Raw genomic sequence first — 19,189 nt, 5'->3', positions numbered from 1 at the left:
GATGTGGAACAGATTTCCGCTACACACCCAGTTTTTAGAAATGAAAGGTAGTCAGGGAAGTCAGGTTAGGACTTATAATGGAACAGGGTCACAAATTTACAATATATAACAAAACTAAGGACACCCCTGGTCAGTATCACTAAAATGTTAAGTAACTACAAAGCCTGTATATTTAATACAATTTAAGCCAATTAGTTAAAAAAACAGAATATTTAACTAATTAAACTAATTAAATTAAACTAATTATTATTTTTTTTCAATATTTTGAATGCCTGTCTTTATTTCTGATGACAGATTGGATCCTCCTGGACATGGATGATACCAGTCTTTCACAAATTTGTGGAGAGATGTTCTGCCATTCTTCACAGATGATTATTTTCAGCTGCTCTTTGCTGGAGGGGTTTCGTTGCTCTACCTTCTGATTCAGGACTTATTATTTTTTATTTCTTAAATTGCGGTGATGTGTTTTTGGATTTCAGGATTGTACCGTTAAGTTTTTATGTTGAATGTCTAGTGCTTGTTTATGTTTATTTGTCTTTTTACATCTTGGGACCATGCTGGAAATTGACACATTATCCCTTGGATTGTGTGTGTGTGTGTGTGTGTGTGTGTGTGTGTGTGTGTGTGTGTGGTATGACTAATATCACTTTCAAGGACACAAATCCAGGCTTAAGACCAGATGACTGGAAACAGCTCGTGCAAGTGGGGACAAAAGCCGTGTCCCCAATTGGTAAAACGCTGATTTTCAGGTCAGTGGTTAAGGTTAGGGTTAAATTAAGATTAGGGTTAGGTTAAGGTTAGGGTTAGGTTTAAGCAAATAGTGGTTATGATCAAGCTTAGAGTAAGTCTCCAGGAAATGAATGTAAGTCTATGTATAATACCCCAAATCTATGCGTAGTACCCCAAAAGTGACTTAAGTAAACCTGTGTGTGTGGGTGTGTCTGTTAATCCATGAATAAAAACAATTAATAAATCTATCATTATGACAACAGCTGCTCTGTAAGGCTCCAGTGGAAATCTAAACAGACGACGTCAGACTCCGTGAGCGGCGGTAATGACGTTACATCCTGTCATCTGTAGTTTTCACATCCGGAAGGTGGGGCTTTTGTTGCAGGAGCGGTTTGCGTTTGGAGAACCAATCCGCCCGATATGCTCTATGAATGCAGTCATCAAGATAGCATCAACCGAGGGCAGAAACACAAATCCTGCTTAGGTAAGGCTTCAGACATTTCTTACGGGAACTGAATAGCTGGTTGTTTGTTCACACGGTTGTTTATTTAGAGAGAAACAAACTACCACACCTGTTTTAAGGAAGGACGAGCGACCAATAGACCCAGAGGGGTGACCGTTTATGACCAGATGGGTGCCAAATAAACTCTTAATTCGTTTCGGAGTTAACTAAGTAAATGGTATGAATGTCTGTTCGCGTTAGTGTAGAAGCTTACGTGTCATTTATGCCTGTGTTAAACGGGTATAATAACATAACGCTAACATTAGACGTCACGTTAATAGCTAATAACTTATCGTTAGGTTAGCAACCGGTCACTGTTTAGCGTTACTGATGTGGACGTTTTGCATTAATTTGTGGGCACCCCGTCAATTTCCCTCAGTTTTACTGGATTATATGAACGATGTGTCTCTATTAATGTGAATAATGGTTTAGCAGTAAGTTAGTCGTATAACCAAAGTCTATATTTATGAGCTTTCGTGTTGGTCAGCTGCCGTTTAGACACAGGCAGCTAGCTAGCGTTATTGTTGTAACGTTAGTGCTACTCTACGTGTTTGGCACATGTAACGTAGGCGTTTAGTAGGGGGTTAACTGGTTAATGTCACGCTCATAGTTTCACAGTTGTATTTTAAAATTCCCGTCGAGAGTAACTCGTATAGCTCTGTTTGGTGAAAAGTTTCCCCCCTCCCTGAGGAGATGACACACCCAAGCTGGCTCATGGTTTCTTCAGCTAAAGTGGGTGTAATCCTAACTGTCAGCAAAACGGCCAGTTAACCTACCATAATAACAATGTAGGTAAACACCAAATTGGGATGTATTAGTTAATTCTGTGAGGTCTAATACAGTTATCAGTGTCAAATCTACTTAATGAAATCATAGAGTTAAAGGGGACCTATATGCTTTTCCTTATTTGCAGTGATATATATAATGTTACAATGTTGGATGTTCATATTAAATGTGGCCAAATAATGAGGTAAATGTATGTAGAAGTAAACCTTGTGAGTAAAAAGCACTGACTTCAGACTGCTCTGAAGACTCGGTTTCCCATGTTTTTTCTACTTTCAATCTGAGCTGACGTTGGCTTGTAACAGATTCCTTTATATGGTCATCTGCTAGAGACTAGAGTTGAGCCGGCATGCTGTGAGTGTTTTTCCATTACACAGCTCAGCAAAGTAAAATAAGTTGTTTACCTGTTGGAGGTGTGCTGGTTGTCTGCAGCTCTTCATCAAACATTATCATTGCTGTGGCTGTTTCTGCTGGTACTAGCCCTCCCTGCATAATTTCTAACTGATCCACTGAACAAACAGCTACAAATATGTCCATATCTTGTTGTGTCAACCGGTTTCTAGTGCTGCTAATGAAGCTCTGCTAATTTGGTGAGGAACACATTACATTTCCTGGAAATTCTTCACAATATTTAGTCATTATTATTTAGCCATTATTTAGTCATTTAAAAGCTTTTAATATGAAGCAGTAAAGCAGGAAATGTTGGGTTTTCATCAGCAGTAACTTAACACAACTCTGATACAGCTGCCCCTCAGCAGGCTTTCGGGAAAGCTGGCCAATCAGAACAGTAGGCCCATTAAGAGTAGGGCCTTAAAGAGACAGGAGCTAAGATCGCCTGTTAAGAGACAGAGGCTGCACTGAGGGGCTGCATAAAGGGCCAGTATAAAATAAATATGTTTTTTGAACTGTGAATCTTGTAAAGCTACTCTAGTGGAGTCCCAGAATAAAAATATAGAGCTGGAAATGAGCATAATAGGTCTCCTTTAAATCTCTAAATCTTTTTTCTTTGGAACCCTACTTCAACTAAAACCCAGTTAGGGAGAACATCTGTTGATTGAACTGTGCTTCGCCACCTATTGACTTTTCTAAAGGCCTTGCAGAAATATGGGCAAAAATAAAGGGTGGAAAGTTTCTCAAGTACTGTACTTTAGTATAATTTTTAGGTGCCTGTACTTGGGTGAAATATTGTACTTTCAACTCTACTACATTTTTTGACAGCTTTATTTACTTATCAGATGAAGATTTGACACAATGGATAATATAACAAGCTTTTAAAATACAACACATGGTTAAAGATTAAACCAGTGGTTTCCAACCTTCTTGGTTTTTGATGTCTTACAAAAACAGTGTGTAGTCGGGGTCACATTTCAGATGTCTATAAGTTGTTAACACCTCCACTAAGTGATTTTTCCCTCTAAACTTCTCACATGGTTTCATCTCAATAGGCTAAATGTTCAAACGATCAAATATTTCACCAAATATCAAAGATTACAGAAAAATTCTAAAAACTGAAAACAGATTCGTGTATCATATAGGGGTGTGACGATACACAAAATTCATGGTTCAGTATGTACCTCGGCTTTGGGGTCACGGTTTGGTACGATTTCAGTACAGCAGAAAAAAGAAAGGAAGAAAATAACATTTTGGTCTTTTATATGGAAAAATGTAAACATCCATCAATAGCTCATTGGCCAAAACTATTACTGAAACAGTTTAGCTGTGCTGCAGTGGAAAAAGAAAACAACTGTTCTACTGGTTCTCCAAACCACTACTTTTACTTCAATACTTAAACTACACTTTGCTGCTGATACTTATGTACTTTTGCTGTAATAGGATTTTGCCATGCAGGGCTTTTACTTGTAATGTAGTATTTTCACATTGCTTGATTGCTGCTTTTACTTAAGTAAAGGATGTGGTACTTTTTCCACCACTGGCCAAAATATAAAAGGTCAAAGTAGTACAGAAATTTTAAAGCATGTCAGGGCAGAGGCAATTTAGTCAAATGCCAGTGGAGAATGTTTATGGGTGCTGGGTAACAAATGTGTTTTGTGATGAGCACTGAGTGTTTTTTCTGGTTGTCTATTTTGCAGATAGGTGTAATGTTTACTCTTATAAGGCTTTTTTGTTTGCAGACAGGTGGAGGAAAGGATACTGTAGGCAAAACTATGCTTACTTTTTTTGTGGTGTCAGGGGAAAGAGACAAATATATTTCATTATCCAGATTCATGTAGCCTATCTCAGGAGTAAATAAGGCCTAGTTTAAAAGAAAAAAAACAAATTTTTACTTGCTACTGTTGTTTTTTTTTTTTATGTTTTTGCCTTACTGAATACATACAGGCTTTTGTAGTTTAGATATGCATTAGGGGTATGTGCCACTCTTGATTCATGCAGTTATTTATTCGTTAAGTGCAGTTAAAGAATAATTGATTGCATACTCAGTGCTTGTTGACCTTCATCTTAAGGCCATACATTACATGCTTTAAGCAATATTATCCATAACTATTTTATTTTATTGAATTTATTGTTTATTGAATACTGATTTAATTTGTATTTACAAATGTGGCAAAACACAATCACTTGCCTAACAGAAAAAAATGTACAGTGAAAATCACAAAGGTTTGAAAGAAAGTTAGAAAAAATATTTTTAAGAGGTGCAACTTACAGTTCTTTTAATTACCAATTAATCTGCCTATTATATACTCTAATTTCTGAAAATAGTGAAAGATGTCCAGCACAATTTCCAAATTGGTTGTGGTTTTGTTTTGTTGTTTCACCAACAGTCCAAAAACTAAAGATATTCAGTTTACTATCACATAAGAAACCCCAAAAATCCTCACAATCCTGATGCTGGAACTAGGAAATATTTCACAGTTTTGCTTGAAAAAATGTCTTAAATGATTAATAGATTATTAAAATAGTTGTTATTTGTTTTTCTGTCAATTGACTAATTGATTAATTGACCAATTGTTGCAGCCCTACTTTTTAAAAAAAATAATTCAGCTTTCAACATACACATTGTAGCTATTTCACCTAAGGCTAGAAACTCACTAAAAGAAAATCATGGCCGATCTAGCTTCTCCAACATTCGGAGGGGCTTTCTCAATAACAAACGATAACTTATTTATATTATTGTACATTGATGATTAGGGATGTCCCGATTTAGTTTTTGGCCCCAATCCAGATCCAAGTCCTTTAACAAGTGTCTGATCCAATACCTGTTTACTTTAATGAAATAACAAGTGAAGCCTACCAAGTTTGACACACACGTTTTCATGAGCTACATGATCCAAATACTGACGGTCCTGGTTCAAAACTGTTAATTTTATTAGCTTAAAGTCTTGATATAGCTAAATCAAAGAAATCATGGAGTAGTTGAAACTACGAAAACACTCAAGTCATGCTCAGCACCTTTTCACAGCCACGGCTTCATCTTTTTTTTAATTAGTATCACCTAAACAGCAGTTTGAGTGAAATCTCATATTCTGAAGTTGATGATTATTGTCTAGTGTGTGTGTGCTTGATGCCAAAACGACTGGATTCATGAAAATAGCTGTTGTTCATGAGGTCTCCGACGATTCCACAATCTCATTTTGTGTGTCCCAAGCTGAAGTTTGTCATTGGGGTTAACTTGCCAGTTAACACTAACTCAGCCAGTCAGCAAGTGTCACTGAATATCACAGTTAACGCGTCTGGAATGACATGCAGTCAGCCCTTGTAAACAACTCGTGAGAACATTGCTGAGTGCAGCACAATCACAACTTGTTCAGGGAAATCAACTCAAGAATGGGTTGGCAGTCTTGTTGGGCAACAACAGTGTATCCTGGATTCTTGAAAGCAAATGTGGATATTTTTGATTGGCAGCTATTGATGTTTGATATTTTTTGTGGCTGTACTGACCAAGTGTGCAGTGTTTTTGCCCAGAACTGAATAACTTTTTTTTTAAAATATGCTTTTCACGAAAAAGCCTGAAACAGTTAGACCGTCAAAGAAAGTGAAAACTCTCCAGTGAATGTCTTTGATTGGCATTGACCTTGTAGTTGCTTAATGCAAAACAAAAGGAAACAACGCGGCAGAATTCTGGCAAAGATGTCAGTTTTCTGAGAAGTTGTAGACCTATAGCAAGCAATGAATCTCCTATGAATGATGCTTAACAGACCCTGCATTCCTCCTCTCCCTCTGTCAAGACTGTCAGGATGTTTTTTATCCCTGTAGCTCCAACCATGCATTTTCCACAAGGCTGCATTTCCCTCATTTTGGACCTAACCTGGTTGGCTCAAATCAAAAAGCTCTCTCTGCTTTTTTGATCAGCTTTTCATTTTCTGATGAGGTTCCCAAATGACCTAGGTTGTCAGATTCAGAAAACCATCTGCTATTGATGTTGGCAGTGGAGGGGCGAGGGCAGAATGACCAGTGTTGCTGCTGATACATATACTGGGCTTGGAAAGTGAGTGAATATGTGCAGGAGATGGTGATGTAGATAAGTGCATACCAAGCTGTCATCAATTGTCTGCTTTCTGTCAGCAGGGAGGAAAGGATGTTTATATATTTTGTGACTTTTACTGATTATGTTTAGCCTACTATATGATCCATGCTTGAGGAACTAGAAATGTGTAGCTCATGTTTGAGGATATGCAGGGAACTGCCTTAAACTGAGGCCTATACTGTAAAATCATCACACACTCTTAAAATCCCTTCTCTACCCATTTGTGCCTTGGTTCATCCAGCATAAAGAGATGGCCTCGCTGCACCCCTTGTATTTGCAGGTCCTTGATAAAATGTATGGTCTAATGCACACAATGTAGCACACATTTTTGTCCTGCTTCTTACTTGAATAAAGTAGAAAAAAAATATATATATATGAAAATGGGTAGAATGAAATCCTATTGTCTTTTGGTAGTGCGCAGTGCAAACTGTACAAATTAATCTCCATTCCAACATCTGTGAATTGGACAGTTATAATTTTTTCCACATAATAGGAAAGGATATACTCATACAGATTTAGCATTGCACTTGTATAACATTGTTGGACAGTTTAAAAAAAAATATCGATGCAGCAGAACAATGTTCTTCTTCACATTACCCACAATGCAACTTGACCACACACAGTTCAGTCAGAAATTCAGGTGTGTTGTGCTAGTTGCGGCTAATGTAGCCTCAACCTGCTAGCCTCAAGCAGAGATGAGGAAGGGGCTACAGAGGTCTAGTAACCTTGCTTCTTTTTAATTCCACTCTCCAGATTTTTTTCATTTTCAAACTTGCATTCTTCAGCCTCAGCCAACACTGCTTCAAGTGAAATCACTTGAGGCATTTTATCAGAGTTCACACAGCTCCCTCTGGAGCCACAAAAGGCTTTATACAATTTTTTTCACATACAGTACTCCCCAAAACCTGTAAACTGACTTTGATGTGTGAAATTGGTGGAGTTCCTCTTAAAAGATCCTCTCCAGGCCTGATTTAAGACATTAAAATACTCTGCTTGGAATAATAATTTTGTTTCCACAAAAAAGTTACCCAGTTACCTTGTTACGTATTCTTAAAATTACAACTACTCGTTTTTCCTAATTGAATATTGTTCTTTCTGCAAATAATCTTCCTTTTAAAAGTTTGACTGCTGGACACAAGCTGTTTCCTACTTCACTAAAAAGTCCATTCTCCGTGTGTGTGTGCACTGGAGGTTTCAAGTTTCCACATCACTCTTGTGTAAGTTGTATACTGGACCACAATTGGGTTCCAAACTAGTTGTGATATTACAAACTAATTCTTGTAGGTACACTTCTTTAACTCAAAGTGAGCACAGAGAAACTTTCCCCTCAGACTTCACATACGTCATTCTGGACAGTGAATGTCAAACACGCAAGTAACAAAAAGCAAAACACATCTTTGAGTGAGCGTAGAGTAACATTTTTCCCTCAAAGGCAGCCAGTTTCACATACTGGGATACCAAGATGCAGTTTTTATGTAGGTGCAGTTATGACGACAAGGAAGAGGAATTGTGATGACAAGCAAGAGGAAGAAGTTATGCAAATGGTTGTTTTCAGAACACCGTGAAACTTTTTTTGATGCATCAATTCCCCTTAACCCACTGCTGGCATCCAGTGTCCAGGAGTCTGCTAATTTTAACCAGTTTGTTGCAGAGGCCACAAGAGCACATAAACTGGTTAGTATGGTCAGGCTGCTTGTCTTTTTATCCCACATATTCTAACGCCACTAGAGATTGTCGACAGGGAATAAAACATCTGGAGCAAGTTGAGGAAAGGCTCCATAATCTTATTATTTACATTATGTCCATGTAATGTACAATACATTTACATAATGTTGAGGTAATGCTGACAATCAAAAAGTGAAACTCTACACTTAAACTCAAGGATCCAGCTGTAGCAAGTCCAGCAGGTTTTTTTTTTTTTTTTGCTCTTCCCTCCATTTTCAACTTGCATTATGCTGTATCAGCAACATGTGCGCTGCGTGGTAGTCAGATGATGACACAAGTTTTGGAGCACATAATTTGAGTTCCACTTTCAAGTGTGGTTTGTGGTTATTTCTGTAGTGAAATTAAGTGAAAATAATAACTGCTTGAAATGTAAGAAATCTGTCTTAAAATGGTTCGGAAAATTGTGTTAGGTTAATCAACTTGTCTGTAATGCAGCAATGTCAGTAGGATGGTAACATGATATTTAGCTTGCAAGAATGCAGAGCCTTACAAACTTTGACACAGTAGCATATATTCCAGGCAATATGTGCTGCACGATTTGGGTGGTGATATGAGGATTTGTGGAGAGTTGAGAGACTTGAGATAATTTCTTAGATCTCATCAGTTTTGCCTCCACTCCGCTCAGCCTCTCTCTGCTGCTCCACTCATCTACCCACTGACACAAACTTGCGCTCTGAATTCATTCTGTGCTCTGCCAGATAAGGCCATCATTTCATTGGCATGGGGTATTGAGAGGAGTTGTCCCAGCTCATAAATGTATCGTGCACCAAATTTGCATATAAGTTTGTGACTAAGGTGGAGCGATTCCACAAAACAATTTACTCCCCCTGCTGTCTTATTAATCCAATCCAAGCTATACAGTATACTCTGTGGTTCCGGCAGAATGACGTTTGCTGTCCAGGCTTTTCATAATGAAACAGAAACTGCATGGAGCAAGGTTTACAAGCACACAAAAGTATGAACTCATGGCCTCTGACGCATGACCTCAAATACATCTGAGCTGTGAGTGAAAGAGATAGTGGGGGATTTTAGGTAGTTGTTTTTTTTTTCTGTGGTGCTGTCATGGTTTACAACTCCCCCACTTATAAACCATGATAGAACCAAATACCCCTAGCATGGCGTAGATAGTATGTAACTGGGCCTGTTATGTCTCCTGTTAGGCAAATGAAAAAAGTCATAGCAAGACGGGAGATAACAAGCGGGGAGATGTGGGATGTTCAGCAAGAACGAATAGATTTGTCAGTGAATGCATGCAGGGATCTGAAGTCCTCTCTCTTTGCACCCTGAATCAGTCCTGTGGAATGCTTAGATAATGGGGAAAGACATGAGTGTTTGGATAAGATCATCTGAGTCAGCTGAAGGGTGGTTAGAAAGGATATTGTGAGTTATAGGCTAAACCCCAAAAAGCTTATGAATCACAATGCCATTGCATAATAATGTATTTGCTCCATACACTACCACAACGTGGTGTGATGCTTTGCCTGAGTCATTGCTCTGTCAGCTAATGGGATCAGTGAAGATTGCGCTACATTTGCACCTTGGTGATGATCTCCATATGAATAAAATAAATATTCAGGATGGGGATGCATTTGAATAAGCAGCCCACTCAGTGTTGCTGAAGTAGTAAGGATTGTAACACAGAGAGGATTTAGTTCCCTGCTGCCCTGTTTTGTCAAAGGCTCCTCTGTGCACTTCCCCTGGCCAAGGGTTGTTAGTATGCATTGTGAGGTGCTTTTTGAAAATTTCTTCCTCGCTGCTGTATACCATCTTTATAAGTAGGCCAAATCATTTGCTGATCTCCACTGGCAGTGGCCATTATAACCGCTATATCTTGACTAAACACATTTTTACCATACCTCTCCTGTGGGTTGCTGTTAAATTATGCATTGTTGGTTACTCCGTGATAAGGAAACCTTAGGATCTTGAATTCAAATTGCTGTGTCTTACAGGAGAGGAGAGCTGCTCTTACACATACCTCATGACTAAGGTGACTAATCCAGGTTATATTGTTTTGGCCACAGCAAGTTGTAATTATGACTAGTTAGATAGTTGTGTAGAATCCAAGGGCTCAGTTCCTCCTCCAGATTTGCTGAAGTAGTAATGAAGAACATTTTCAGTCTAGGAGTGGCAGAAATTGGATGAGACACAGTAAGAGTTTTGGTTTGCAGCTGGTGCATTAGTAAGGGAGTTGTGTGGTAGCAGAATTACCAAGAGAGTATCTGTTTGGATATATCTAAGAAGAATTAAGAAGAGTGATGTTAGTAGGATGAATATCACACAATTTCCTTCCCTGAAATGACATCACATCCTGTGGATATTTACATAAAGTCAGTACAACACTCACCAATGTTTCTAGTAAACCACACCTACACAATTCCACCTCAGAGTTTTTGGGTTGACTCACTTGACCAGTACAGAATGATGATGAGAGAAACAGCCACACTGAGCTAATCTCCCTCCTTTGGAATTTGGAGGGTTGTTAATTGGGTCAGAAAAGCCCCTGTTTTTTCCATCAGGGGAGAAGAGGAAATCCCCTCGCCCTTGTGACCTTGGGAATGCAGAGAGGGAGGTAGAGTCACCAGGCTCTCTGCAACTATGGCACAGATATCTGGAAATTATGCACATTAATTCACTCACTCTGCGTCCCTCAGAGAAAGAGGGTTCAGTGACAGATCGTGGCTAAAGAAAAAGAGCTACACTTTTCTGAAGATGACGAGATAAAAGTAGGGATAGGCTCTTAAGGACAAATACGAGTCACCATTTTAATGTCATCATAATCAGTCGGTTGAATGGTTAAATAATTTGTAATGGACATCAGCCAATTTTAACTGGTGCATAACAGCTGACATACACCAGGCACGGACGCGACTTGTCACGTCAGATAGTCACTGCATACTGTTGACTTTTGTCAAGTGATAATGCAGTTGGTGATGCAGGGTTTGGAAGCGTTGACTATGGTACTGAATGAATTAACTAGATTGTTTTAACCACAGGATGATGGATACACATTGATTTGATTGATTAATTTTAACGTTTAAAGTTTTTTACACAGTTCTGTGTAGTTTTTACCTGTAGTAGAGCCATGTAGCCATGCATAGAGAAAAAAAAAATAGACCAGCTGAACAAAAATAGAGATGAACCGCATGACGTGCACGCGGCATTCAGTTGATTATAATGGACGTGCTCTGCTGCGGCCATGCTATAATAGACGTGTCATGCAGCATCTGTGCCCGATGTATTTTGGCCATAATCAACCAAAGCATTCCTAGATAAGAGCATTGGGGGTCATGTGCTACTTTAGGGAAATGGCCTATTAACTATATATTTTATATAAGGCCTGGTAGCACCAACATGGGTTGTGTCGCTCTAATCTTTTATTAGTAGCTATCTGTGTGAGTCCTGGCAAACCTTGGTACATCCCTGCCAAAGTGTTACGAGGAGCGCGGAGGGAACACTGGTCCATTCTCCAAAGGGAATCTTGATGAAGTCCTGCAGCACACACTGCACTGGTGTCATTTATATTTCAGGAGCTTAGCAACCAGAGTGGTCTGTTAACTATACTCCTCCTCCATAACCCCACATCCCCTAAAAAGGACCAGCACCAAGCAGACTCCAGTTCCATATCTGGGTCAGGCCTAAATATTAATTCCTCTTTTGACATTGCCCTCCATTATAACCCTACACGCAACTTGTGGTGAGCTGCAGCTGGTGGAAATATGTTAGGACCCCACACCTAATTTTTTAAACTTCCTTTGGAAAATCTGCACTAAGCACTTAGTTGTGCTGAGTATTCTTTTTTTGTTGTTTTGCCATCAATTTATTTACTGTGATTACTTTATTTATAGCATTGGAACTCTGTGTATGTTCATGCGCACAGGGAAGTGGGTTACATTTGAATAATTGAAATAGTGACCCCTATGCATAAGTGCTGAGTTTGGCATAGGTTCTTTCAGAAGGTGTGTGTGTGTATCCTTCCTATGAGCCCTTTCACTGGACTGGTTACTGATAACAAAGGCAGGAAGAACACAGGTCAGACAATACTTCCTGGTCAGGGAGAGTGGAACCGTGATGCCACATCCTCAGCATCCACAGTTGTCATACTATAGATGGCATACTGAAGTGAAGGTTAATGTGATACAACCCGTGTGTATTTCCCCATGCTTTTAAACAATGCCACATCTTGTTGCAGCAAATGCACATTCATTTATACATTTTCTGTTCTGTTTTCTCGCCTGGAATTGGTCGGGCAGTCTGAAACGACACGTACGCATATTTACGAAAGTTGATTCTCAGTTAAAGCTGCTATTTTCACTTCCTCTGGTGTCAACATACTGAGCTCTCCCTACTGCCTTCACATTCTGTGACTTCACCCTGAAGCCGTGTGAGATTTAGAGATATGAAATGTGACGCTAAATGGTCATTGTCACTGAAATGTGATTATCTGATCTGTTCAAAAAGATTGGATGGGAAAGATGTGAAAACACAACATATTGTTTCTTCTTATTAGTGTGGCCACAGTGAGCAACCATTCGGATGCTGAACATCTTATTTGATTTTGTCTGTCAGATACACTCCTTGTGAAGTGTGTGATCAGTTAGCAGGCAAACCAGATCAGCCGTCATTGTGCCTTCTATTTTACAGTGTAGTTTTCAGACAAAGACTTTGAATGCTGTGTTTTATTGAAGCATCATTTCACACATGTTGCTGTGATCCGATGCAAGAGGATAATTGAGGTTTGGTTAAAAATATTCTCATGAGATAGTTTTGTTAACAGCCATGATTAGTGTAGTCAGTAAATAATGCTGGAACATGAAAATATACAGTATTTGACATCAGATTTGTGGATTCAGGAGTAATTTTATAGAGTCAGCTAGCTCCTCAGGAAGTTAAAAACACTAACGTTTTCACATGTACTATGGAAATCTCTTTTTGTAGGTTCCAGTGGTGTGTTGATGTTTTCTCTACGTTCATAATGATAAATGTAATGTAAAACATGAAAATCACTGTGTTTTTTCTGCCATCAGCAGAAATGTTTACTCTCTTTGGCCTTGTCTAGTTAAATGTCAGTGCACGCTTGTCTCACTGTATATGCTGAAGTGAAATGTTTACTCTTAGGGAGGAGTAGGTGATAATAAAGCTGTGAATAAGCTCAATGTTTCCATTAGTGTGACATCTTAAGAGGAGAGAAGAACTCTTTCTTTCTGTTGTTGGAGATAGAGTGATGGGGGGGTGGGGAGGTCAAGGCAAAGAGGAGGTTGGTTACCATGATGTGATAACAATTGTATTGAGTCCTCTGACAAAAGCACTTTCACAGCTCTTAGCTTGTTGCTTCTAACATGAGTTTTTATTGTCAAACATCAATTGACAGATGCTTGATTGTGTTTTTGACTGTGTATAGTTGTAGTGAGGTGAGAACATGGATGGATGTTGCCACATAGGGTGAATGCTAACACCTAATATTATGAGTTCAGGATTTGCCAAAGGGTAAATTGATTAGACCTGAATGCTATTAGTATTAATTAGACAGAAGGCAGTAGAACTGTGTCAGTGAGGTAGTCCACAGGAAAGGATTTGAATGGACTTCTGCTGCATTATAAAAACACAGGACACTGGCTGGTGGGTCTTCCAGAGACAGTCTCAGTGGGCTAAGTTGCATCGTATATTACTGAAGTAAAAAAATTCATTCTGGATCAGGGCTTTTGTCACATGATACCTTGCATATTTTCTATCATTCACTTAAAACTGTAGTTGTAACCAGGTTACTAGAGTGCATGTCAATGTGTTCCCACGAGACCCCCCTTTGTGTGTGAGTACAGACTCACAGAGTTGCTAGTCTGGCTGCAGAATCTTATTCTTGTTAAACAGTCAATACCCAGTTGATAAACTGATGAGCACTGCGTACACCGTGAATTTAAGTCAATTAAGTGATTAGTTGCCCTCTCTGGTCAAAGATATAATAAAGCAAATGGCTGTTGTAGTCTTCGTTGAAATATATCTTGGCGATAAATGGCTGCTAATGGCAGATTAATGACTTGTTTTGATTTGTCTTCTGATGAACCTTGTGCACATCCAACACTCTCGATACAATCATTTTCTGTCCGTCCAGAGGTTGTTGAAGACATGCCAGGCGGGCATTTACAATATAGTCTCTTTGCTCTTTGTTGGAACTTGTGTCTGACAGAGATAGAAGATCTGGAAGTCAGGCAAAAGCAATTGAGTCTGAACTTTCACCCTCTCAGGGTATGGCCTGTATAGTGCAAATAGATGGCCAATGACGTCTCCCTTCCTTTTAACGAGGTTAGCACATGATGCCCTATTTTAATGCATTCCTAAATGCCTCTTGGATTGGAGAATGATAGCTTCATTACCTCTGATCAGCTGCAATGACCTTTTGATGGCGAACTTTATAAAGTTCTAGGATTCATGAGTTGGCAATTTGGCACTTTAATGGGAAGGGTGGGGGTTAGGATTCAAGATTTGTTGGAGCAAAGCCTAGTGCCTTGGCACAGTAAGTTACTGTCATAGTGAAAGCTGTTAAGTAACAACTGCCATCTGTCCTTGCACTTGTCCACAGACTTTTTTTTCTCTATTTATGGATGTTATTTACTGTATTCACTGATATGTTTCCACTTCTGTCATTCACAGGTTGTGTCTGAGTGTGTTTGGGTGCAGAGAAGTGTACAAGTGTGTGTGTGTGTGAAAGTAAAAAAGAAGAATCCAGCGATGGCTACCAGTAAAAGTAAAAACCAGAGCTCTCTGGCACTGCACAAGGTGATAATGGTGGGCAGTGGAGGTGTGGGGAAGTCAGCCCTCACCCTGCAGTTCATGTATGATGAGGTGAGTCAACACACCCCTACAAGCAATGTCAAAACTCGTATGGGTTCAAGGTGAGCAGATTGCAGATAGAGAAGAAGGGGTTTTAACGATAAGCAGTAGTCACCTGCATCTCTTTGTCTAGCCAGTTCACTTTTCTATTGCATCTCCAATATCCTAATCTAGATATCAGTTGGTTGCTAAACTCATTGACTGAATCAGCGCTTCCTCTAAGTGATTTCAAATGTAAAGACTGCCTTCTAGTTGTTCAACAATAACAAGCTTTTAATGGGAAGCAGTTGCAAGACGTGGTTCAGAATACAGAGAGGCTGCTGTCTGTTACTTGAAAGTAAGAACATGATCATAGGAAACAACTGTAGCTCCTACATCACAGAGGTGCTCAATTTAGGATTTTATTACTGCTCATGCTTAAGTGGTGCTTTATGCATGTGAATGTAAGCATCTTTCATTCTTCAAAATCTCCAAAGAAATGACTCTTTTCATTCCCAGTTTGTGGAGGACTACGAGCCCACCAAGGCGGACAGCTACAGGAAGAAGGTGGTTCTTGATGGGGAGGAGGTCCAGATCGACATCCTGGACACAGCTGGCCAGGAGGACTACGCTGCCATCAGGGACAACTATTTTCGCAGCGGGGAGGGCTTCCTGCTAGTCTTCTCCATCACAGAGCATGAGTCGTTCACTGCCACCGCTGAGTTCAGGTACTGTATCCTGTCTACATCTGTCATCATCTTGATATTGGCCTTAATTCCATATCAGGTAGCGAGTGTTGACCATTGCTGATATGATTACAATTGTCTGATTTCATTCTTGTTTCAGTAGCCCTGTAGAGTCATCTATACTTGCAAAATGTTGCAAAATATATAGGAACACAGTGTGGTATTTTTGAAAACAGGCATACCCGAAAACAATAGGTTACAACAAACAAAGGATCAGAAATCATTCACAAAATACCTTAAACTGCATCAGTTCTGATCCTGCTAATTTGCTCCTTAAAATGATTTATTCAGTTTATCAGGAAGTCTGTAATTTCTAACTGTAACTGTTGGTCATGTCAAAAGACACTTGCTTAAAATACAAAATACCAAAAATACACTTTCTCGGCTGTGCCTGCAGGGAGCAGATCTTGCGAGTGAAGGCAGAAGAGGATAAGATCCCTCTCCTGCTGGTTGGAAACAAGTCAGACCTGGAGGAGCGCCGGCAAGTGTCTGTGGACGAGGCTCGAGGGAAGGCTGACGAGTGGGGCGTCCAGTATGTAGAGACATCAGCCAAAACCAGAGCCAACGTTGACAAGGTGCATCATTCTTCTGTGACTCACATATTATACATGAAAAAGCTTCTTTAATTCAAAGGATAGACTTGATGGGAATAGTTTCCGTGTTTCTTTCTGCCTCCACTTAAAACTGGTCCATTGTTCAATGTAGGCATTTCATTTTTATCATTACAATATTAGGTTTGCATGCTACAGCTCCTCATTTCTTCTTTTTCCTCTTCAGGTATTCTTTGACCTGATGCGTGATGTACGAGGCAAGAAAATGTCAGAAAACAAAGACAAAAACGGAAAAGGAAAGAACAAGAAGAACAAGAAGAGCTTCAGAGAGAGATGCTGTTTACTTTGAACTCCTCATGGACCTTAACAACCCACAATACAACTGCAAAGATGGGGAACAAAGCAGAGTGTCCCTGCCATTGTCATTCAAATGAAATTTGACCTTTTTAAATAGCTCATCATAGTTTAGTGTCTAGAACAATTTCAGCCACTTTTTTGCCATTTTTAATCGATGAAATCTGACTTGCTGTTTCATTGGAAGATAACCACTGTTCTGACTGTGACTTGGACTGCAGTGCTTGATGGCTCAAAGTAAGCCAATGACCAAACTGCCACTGACACTAACTCTGCTGCTCAAGACATTCTCCACTGTTTAACTCAGCGATTATACTGCCTTTGACTTTGGTTCAGTGTGTTTTACACCAGAATTGTTGAGTCTTTGTCAAGTTAACAGTGCTCTTACTTTCTTTACCTTCTCTTATTCTTAACCTGCATAATTATTATTAGTCTATCGTAATATAGACCATTGCGCTTATGTTAATCAATTTACAAGGAACTCTAATGCTGCTGTCTGTCACATTTGTAATCATTTATGATGACACTTAACGTCGTGTCCATTGAAGATGTTGGCCTCATTCATTTATCTGTCCAAACTCATATCTTCATGACTGCAAAGCATGTTTGAATGGCTGTTGAAACTGAGTTTAAATGTTTTCATTTCTCAGCCCTTGAGGCTGCTTTTATCCAAGAATTTCTGATTTTTTTTTTTATTTTATTTTTTTTTTTTTACCATAGAAGAAACAGACAGTGCAATCAAAGGACTTGTTGCCAAACAGGGTTATTTTCTTCCATTGTTATCTGGCCTTACATGATTAAATCAATCATAAGATGTTTCACAGTTTTTCAGGAGGACTGCTGCACATTAAATTCCTTGGTGACAATAATCAGAAAACCCCCCAATTTCTGGTGATGGCTTCTTGTGAATATTTTAACATTTGTTAGATATTTTGAAGATGTGAAAAGAAGACTGTTATGCAGTTACTGTTATTGTGTTTCTCTACTTTAGTCGACTAAGCAGTGACTGAAGGGAGAGAGGAGACTTGTTCTTTTTTTTTCCTCTCTCTGCCATATTGATGTAATCTGGCCCTTCCCACCATTCTCACAGTGCTGTTTACTTTCTGAAGTTTGGAGTCTTTACTGGTTCTGCACTGTGAGATAGGTGTTGACAATCCAGGAGGCCATCATGTTTCTGATCAGTAATTATTAATCTTAATACTTCTGTTATTTTTGTTTTGTGGTCTTTTGGAGAACATGCACTACATTGCCAGTACCTAAGAAGTGTAGATTTTTAAACAGTTTGTGCCAACAAAATTACAAAAAATCAAACTATGTTTGTGGATGTATAGTATGTATGTTAATCAGTGTGTGTGCATTTAACAGAAAATTTGACTACCTTTCTGTGTCTGTGTGAGTGAAGCTTTGACAAACTTCTTAACTGTTGTTTCATCAAGTGCTACGGTAAACAAGATGTTTCCAACATTGTGTAAACCATCCTTTTTAACATGTCCTCCCTCTTTCTTTTACTTCCTACTACTGTGAGTATGATTTTATCTCTCTGCAGTGAGAGTGTTGCTGAATAAATGCTTTTTTTCTTTGTAAATACTTGACATTATTCGTTCTCTCAAAACATAAAGTGTACATACGTAAAATGCCACAAGTTCACACTGAGAAACCCCAATTCTAACTGTATATCAGAACCAGAGAAACTAATGGTTTATATTTGGTCTAATTGACTTAGTGCTGCACATTGCCCTCCACTGGCTGGTGGAAGTAATAAAACTGCTCTCACTACTCACTGTATTGATACTATACCATTGTAATTGCATTAGCCTCTGTAGTGAAATGTTATGGTTGTCATTGCACATTCCCTTTGGGGCATTCTGTGGCCCAATTTAGTCAAATAACTCAACAGTTACTCAGTTTGTACTGATTGTTCTTCTGCCATCTAGAAAACAGTGCCAACAGCCTGTTTTTCTTGAATTTGACAGTGATATACTACCACCATTTTTATTAATCTTACAGGCTTATCTTACATGGCAGGATGAGTGTAGCATCAACCAGTCACTGGTTCGCATTGCTGAAACCCTTAGGGTGGCCAGGTCAGTGAAACTCATTTCACAACATGAAAACAGGGTTGACTATATCACGAGGAAAATACTGACCATATATCACTTTGAAAATACTTTTTTCTGTCAAGGATGGGAGAAAGTGTCTTGCCCTTGTGTTCTGTAAAAGAAAGGAAATACCATAGACTTCAAGTATGACTGCATCTCCTCTATAGCCAAACATGGGAAAGCAGTTTGTGAGCCACTGTGATATGAAGATGCCTTAGAGATCCTAACATAAAAAAAAGCCTTTGTATTCCTGTATTGTTCCTATAGGGACTTGTTTGTGTCTGCGTAAATCAAAAGTGAGTTTATAGTGACCTTATTCTGCTTTATGGTAGTTTTAAAATCTCCTGTAGGTATTGTTGATTTTTCTGTGGCATTTCTATAATTTTCAAGGGACGCAAAGTTACATTTTTTCC

General features: G+C 39.0%; 1 protein-coding gene across 1 annotated transcript; it reads left to right on the top strand.

Annotated features, from left to right (window-relative positions):
• Window positions 1-1,069: 1,069 nt before the first annotated feature.
• Window positions 1,070-17,403, top strand: ralba (v-ral simian leukemia viral oncogene homolog Ba (ras related)). Its single transcript, XM_067603179.1, has 5 exons — window positions 1,070-1,213; window positions 14,868-15,059; window positions 15,546-15,754; window positions 16,170-16,347; window positions 16,550-17,403. Exons 2-5 carry the CDS (start codon window positions 14,946-14,948, stop codon window positions 16,670-16,672), a joined length of 624 nt encoding a protein of 207 aa, XP_067459280.1. The 5' UTR covers window positions 1,070-1,213; window positions 14,868-14,945; the 3' UTR covers window positions 16,673-17,403.
• The last annotated feature ends 1,786 nt before the right edge of the window (window positions 17,404-19,189 follow it).

Source organism: Thunnus thynnus, chromosome 11, assembly GCF_963924715.1.
Source record: "Thunnus thynnus chromosome 11, fThuThy2.1, whole genome shotgun sequence".
In the NCBI taxonomy this organism is placed as follows: Eukaryota; Metazoa; Chordata; class Actinopteri; order Scombriformes; family Scombridae; genus Thunnus; species Thunnus thynnus.
This window is presented reverse-complemented; position numbering and strand designations above follow the sequence as displayed.